The sequence below is a fragment of the Mus musculus genome, chromosome 1 (assembly GCF_000001635.26).
Source record: "Mus musculus strain C57BL/6J chromosome 1, GRCm38.p6 C57BL/6J".
Lineage (NCBI taxonomy): Eukaryota > Metazoa > Chordata > Mammalia > Rodentia > Muridae > Mus > Mus musculus.
Window position 1 is genome coordinate 62,813,305 of NC_000067.6, and position 6,500 is coordinate 62,819,804.

Sequence of the window (6,500 nt, forward strand, 5' to 3'; positions counted from 1 at the left end):
TGACCTTAATCAGAAACTTCAAATGTCATTATAGAAACTAGAGTGACAAACCCAAGCAGCACCTTGTCAGCTGAGTGCAGGATCTCCCTGCAAAACCCACTGCAGTTCTCCTTTTATGGGCAAAAGCGCACAAGTGGCCTGTACAGGAGTCTGCAGATCAAACAGAAGCACTAAAGAGCAAAGCACAGGGAGGGGGATGAAGAACGCTGGCTGCTGGTCCTGTGTTAACTGCTTGCTCACTACCTGGTGCCAGCTACTGCTCACCGGGTCCTTCAAACCTCACCTGTCTTGTTCCTACACTAGACATGTCAGGATATCCTTTTCCTCAGGTGACTGGAGCAAGGCCACAGAGCTTGGTTGCTTCACGCACAGAAATTTATTTTCTTACTGCTTTGGAGGCTTGTCCTAGATGAAGGTATGCTCAAGGCTGGTTCCTTCTGAAGACTGTAAGGAGATCTCTCTCTCTCTCTCTCTCTCTCTCTCTCTCTCTCTCTCTCTCTCTCTCTCTCTCTCTCTCTCTCTCTCTCCCCCATCCAACTTCCCTTCTCCTCTCTCCCTCCCTCCCTCCCCATCCTACCTTCCTTCTCCCTCGATTCCTCTTACTCCCTCCCTCCCTCCCTCCCTCCCTCCCTCCCTCCCTTCCTTCCTTTCCCCCTTCCCCTCCCTCCCTCCCTCTCTCTCCCTGGCTTGTGCATGAACATTTCTGTGTTTGCTCATGTCTATGTTCTCCCTTTCCGTGAGGGTACCAGTCAGATTGGGGTTAGGGCCCAGCCTAATGGCCTCTTCTTGATACTCAGCAGGTTTGAATTTAAACAAGAACAGTGGAGGCCAATTGAACCTGTATCAATAAAGTTTACATGCCAGGGGAGGTCTGAGGGTCAGAAAGGAGGTCTGTTATGTATATAGTCAGGAATGCTAAGTGCAGGAGCTCAAAACAATCTCAGCCAGCCTTTGATTTAACTTAAAGCCACTGGAAATGAGGAATGAGAAGACAAACAAAGAGGTGTGCCTGAGACACATGGCTGTCCTGTGCATTGCAAAGTAGCTCCAAGGAGTCTGTTAAACCCTGAGGGTTGAATGTACAGCAGAGTGGTGATACGCCTGCTCAGCATGCATAAGGCCCTGGGTTTGATCTTCCCCAGCAAAAACAAACAAAACAATATCACATCTGAACTTATATAATGTAAGCCAAATTACTTAAGTCTCAGATATCTATCTATCTATCTATCTATCTATCTATCTATCTATCTATCTATCTATCTATCTACCTACCTACCTACCTACCTACCTATCTACCTACCTACCTACCTATCTTGTGGTACGGTACAGGGGATTGAATTTAGGACCCCATACATTTTAGGCAGGTATTCTATCATTAAGTATATCACCAGTCCTTAAAGATCTTATCTGTAGGGGCTGGAGCTGCAGTTCAGTTGGCAAAGTGCTTGGCTAGCAAATACTGAGCCCTGAATTTGATCCATAACACTACATAAAACTTGATATGGTGGTAGATGTCTATAGTCCCTCTACACATGAAGTAGAGGCAAGTTCAAGGCCAGCCTGGGATACTCTTTATAAATAAAGTGATATAATATATGTTATATATAATATATTATATATAACATATATAATATATGTAATATATTATATATATATATATATATATATATATATATATATATATATATAGAGAGAGAGAGAGAGAGAGAGAGAGAGAGAGAGAGAGCCAGAGCCAGAGCCAGAGCCACAGAGAGAGCAATTATTCTGTGCCAGGATGCAAGCACTTGACAATTATTAATTCACTTAAGCCTCCTAATAACCCAGGGAGGCCATTTTATTGCCATCTTCACTTTACAATGAAAAACTGGAGTCAGAGAAGGGCTTAGGTTACATGCTTCAAATGGCACAGCTAGGATATAGCAAGGTTCCCAAGTGCCTGCTGTTTACTGCTAAGCCCTAAAGTGACTTGGGTCTGGGGAGCCTCGGGTTTGTCTCCATGCCTACACTCTTGTGTATTTTGTGTCGTAGATGAATATGAAGGAGATTGGAGCAACTCTTCTTCCTCTACCTCAGGGGCTGGTGACCCCTCATCTGGCAAAGAAAAGAGCTGGCTGTACACCCTAGATCCCATTCTGATCACCATCATCGCCATGAGCTCGCTGGGGGTCCTGCTGGGGGCCACCTGTGCGGGCCTCCTCCTTTACTGCACCTGCTCCTATTCGGGTCTGAGTTCGAGGAGCTGCACCACACTGGAGAACTACAACTTTGAGCTCTACGATGGCCTCAAGCACAAGGTCAAGATCAATCATCAGAAGTGCTGCTCGGAGGCATGACCGATTGTGTCTGGATCGCTTCTGGCGTTTCATTCCAGTGAGAGGGGCTAGCGAAGATTACAGTTTTGTTTTGTTTTGTTTTGTTTTCCCTTTGGAAACTGAATGCCATAATCTGGATCAAAGTGTTCCAGAATACTGAAGGTATGGACAGGACAGACAGGCCAGTCTAGGGAGAAAGGGAGATGCAGCTGTGAAGGGGATCGTTGCCCACCAGGACTGTGGTGGCCAAGTGAATGCAGGAACCGGGCCCGTGTTCTCTGCAGGGACACAGACAGGAGCGCATCTCTTCGGAGTCACAGTTCTGTTTCCTTTGTGGGTTTGTTATGATTATGATTGCTATTGTTATATTTTATTTTATTTTTGTCTGTGAGCAACTCAAAGAGGCAGAAGAGGATGGCTTATCCGGGGCAGAAAGTGGAGAGGTCAGTCCTGTTCTCCACATCTCTTTCTAGTCAACACTTGAAAAGCAAAGGGGCTTTTCAGCCCTTCCATCCTGAGAAATGGAACCTAAGAAACAAAAGCCACCCAGCTTAGCTCACCCTCAGATGGTCTCCCAACTCAAGAGACTTGCTGGGGTGTGTTCGGGTTCTGCCAGCCAACCCTAGGAGCTGCCGTTTCCGGTCCTAGCATATTGAAGTAGGATGTTATTGCCTTTAGCTTTTTTTAATCCAGGGGAAGATTGCCATTTTAGGGTCAGCTTGAACAATTCTTTCTTATATAAGATTTAAAGTAAAACATAACAGAAACTTCATACACCAGAACCCATAGACACACCTCTATGGTTAGACACAGACAAGCCTTAAAATGCTTTGATGACTGGGTGCCATTCCTTAATCTAGACCCAGAGTTTGTGGCTGTGGGATGTCCCTTGTAGGGTCTCAGCTGGTGGCTTTGCCTTTTCTTTTCCCTCCTATTTGTTCTTCTACAGCGTATACATATATTCACATGCACACAGCATGCTCATATGCAGCTCATGTGCACACACACACACACATACTTGGGGGGGGGGGAGGAAGTGGGAGATTTTGCAGTCTCTATTCTTTAGTCTCAGAGCAGAGAGAAAGAATAACAAAGGAAGAGAGAGAAACGCAGCCTGTATTGGGAAGAATGACCAGTGTGGACAGAGACATTTTGTTGAATGAGTCTCCTTGATAGGTTAAGAACATTGATTTCTTGTGGGAGGCTACATCCTTATAGGGATATAAGTGCAAAGACATGCACTTCTACCTACAAGTCAGCAAGTTCTATGGATGGAGAAGCTTACACACAGCTTCAACCTCAGGAGACCTGAGTTCTTATTCATACACATATGTGCCATGTACGTACACACACACACACACACACACACACACACACACACACACACACAGCAGTTCATGTGTTTTTTATTAAGTGCCTTGAAAAACAATGAAGAAAAATGTCCTTTCCTCTAGGTAGAAATCACCACTGTCTCACAAGTTAAGGCTCCTCCTGCTTCTCCTGCCCCAGTGACTCCATTCCCAGCCCCCCTACCCACGGCTGAGCCACAGTGGACTGAGTCTGGCTACCCGGGGAAAAAAATCAGAGCCCTAGATGACTCCAGAAAGGGAGGCATCAGGAAGATAATGAAATTGTGTGAAGGATAAGATTGTCCTCATCAAGATCCAAATCTTGACTTTCTGTTAATGCCTAAAGATTGTCTGTGCCCTAGAAATACAGTCTAAGCCCCACCAGTATGTCCAGACTGTTGCATATCAGTGGTAAACTGTCTGACCGTTTTTTTTGCTGCTGTGATCACCCACAATTTCATTTGTCTTGCACCCAGGCAAAAGGGGGAGGGTGGACGGGACTGGCTGTGGTCCCTTTAAATGTTAACTTATGAAAACCCTAGTTCAGATGGTAATGTCGCAGTGTTTTGTATGAAGAGGGGGAACAGTCATGCCGACATCTATTTATTCCCGCGTGTGTGTGTGTGTGTGTGTGTGTGTGTGTGTGTGTGTGTGTGTGTGTGTGTGTTTGTGTGTGTGTGTGTGTGTGTGTGTGTGTGTGTGTGTGTCGCACCCTTGAGTTCTCTGTATCTACTGTGTATGTGAGTGGTAACGTGGGACTCAGTGCTGGTGTTGTGATTTTTGACCTAGAGCCTGGGTGTTACTGCTGATCTTGGCACTCGTTGGCACAGTGGTAGAGGTGAAAAGTTCATTTGTCTAGCCCAGGGGGGCATAGCGTTAGGAGCCCTCTGAGCTGGGCGTGCAGTAGAAGAAAGTTGGTATTTAGCTCACCCTCTTCTTCACCCTCCCATGCAGCTAGGATTCAGAAAGCTGGGGGTTTCTAAGGAGGAGAGAAGTGCCCACTCCGGGGGTCCTGCCCTCACATGCCCAGTGGACCATTTACCATAATCCACCCCCCCCCAAGACCAGCCCTGTCTAAAGTTATGTGCAACTCAACCTGCATTCCTCTACAAGTCCTGCATCCACTTCACTTTGGCTGATTTGAGGCTCTGGGTGAGTCCTGAGGGCCGAAAAGAAGCAGGGTCCCCGGGGCTACATGTAGATACCTCACCAAGGCTGGAGGCTGGTCTGTTGTAAGATGTAAAGAAAGACAGCTGAGTCTGATTCTAACTTAGCCAGAGGACACCTTGACGAATCTGTTATCTCTATCTGCAGGTAAGCTAGCCAGCCTGTCTCCTTGAATTGTTCCCTTTGGGAAATCTAATTCACAGTATTGATCTCCTTTTTTGCCTTGTACTGAATGACACATTACCTCCACGCTCTCCCGGACTAACTGGTCCACAGGGCCACAGGGTTGCTTGCTCTCTCTTGCAGGAATGGGGAGTCGACAGGGATGAGGGTCCAAGGAATGAGCATGAATGACAAGAAAACAAGGGGAACATTAAGCTTTTCCAGGGTGTGCGGTTAAAGGTATTTGACCATTCACTGGCTGAGCCAGATCACGGGAACTCGAGAGCTTTTACTGTGATTCTTCAATGTAAAAAATAAAACAATGTCAGACTGTGTTTATATGATTTGTATAAAGCCTTTTTAAGATTACTATTTAAATAAACATTATACCAGAACTATTTTTCCTACATTGTCTTTCTTGAGAACAAAGAGAGCCGGGACCTGAGTGACCAGATTGCCCCATGTGCTGGAGACTTTTCTGGGTTTTACCACTCAGAGTTTTGTGTCCTGGAAAATGCTCCAAGTTAGTCATCTTGGACAGCTATAACAGATACCGTATGTCAGGTGACTTAGACTCAACCATTTGATGCTTAGTGCTGGAGACTGAGATCAAGTTCAAGCAACTACTAGCACATTTAGAGTCTTTCTAATTTGTAGACATCTACCTTCCCTTCATGAACCATATGGCTTTTCCTTCCTGAGTTTCTTTGTCTGTTTCTTCTTCCAAGAGTATTAACCTCATCCTTGCAACCTAGTCTAAGCCTAACTACTATCTATGACCCCACAACCTCCTAATACCATCTCAGAGGAAGTTAGATTCTCAATATGTGAATTTGGAGAGCATACCAACACCCGTAATTGTGAATGAACTCACATGGTTGGTCATTCTTTTAGGACAATAGGACTTGACACTGGAGTTAGGAGGTTGTACAACTTGTTGGCATTTTATAAAATGAAGAAATTCTGAAGTCAACAATGGCTCATCCAGCCAAGTGAGACACCTAACTAACTGTAGGTCTCACCCAGTAGACTTCGGGAGCCTCGGTCCCTCCTCCTACCCCTCCTTCCTTGTCCCTGCCATCTCAGAGTCCTTGCTGCTCACTTCATCTCTGACTCAATTTTCAACCTCTCCGATGGCCTCAAGGCCTAGGAGAGATCTCCAGGCATGGCCCAGGGCCTGCAGCACTGGCATCAAGTGCCACTCACTTCAGATGCATACTTCTGGTCCTATCCTGGATCTAACGAATCAGAAGCTCTGGGAACGCCTAGGCGGTCTGTATTTCAGAATCCCACCAGGGAATCCTGTTGCTCTTTCTCTTTTAGGAACCACTGGTCTCTCATCTGGGTATTATTCTCTAATTCAATATATGAGTTCCAAATGTTTTCTTCCAGTCCATGAGTTGTGTTTTCATTTAGTTTTTATTTTTCAATTATTTCTTTTAATTTTGAAATTAAAGTTGCATCATTTCCCCCTTCCCTTTCCTCTATGCTCTCTTTGAAATTTATAGTC

The 6,500-nt window shown here is 45.4% G+C and overlaps 1 protein-coding gene across 4 annotated transcripts in view; it reads left to right on the plus strand.

Annotated features, from left to right (window-relative positions):
- Nrp2 (neuropilin 2) overlaps positions 1-5,388 on the plus strand; it is a 115,376-nt gene extending 109,988 nt beyond the window's left edge. For all 4 annotated transcript variants that reach the window (NM_001077403.1, NM_010939.2, NM_001077404.1 and 1 more), the window contains one exon: positions 2,029-5,388. In NM_001077403.1, the coding sequence (NP_001070871.1) occupies positions 2,029-2,333 (305 nt within the window). In that variant the 3' untranslated portion in view covers positions 2,334-5,388. The remainder of the gene's footprint in view (positions 1-2,028) is intronic.
- Positions 5,389-6,500: the final 1,112 nt, after the last annotated feature.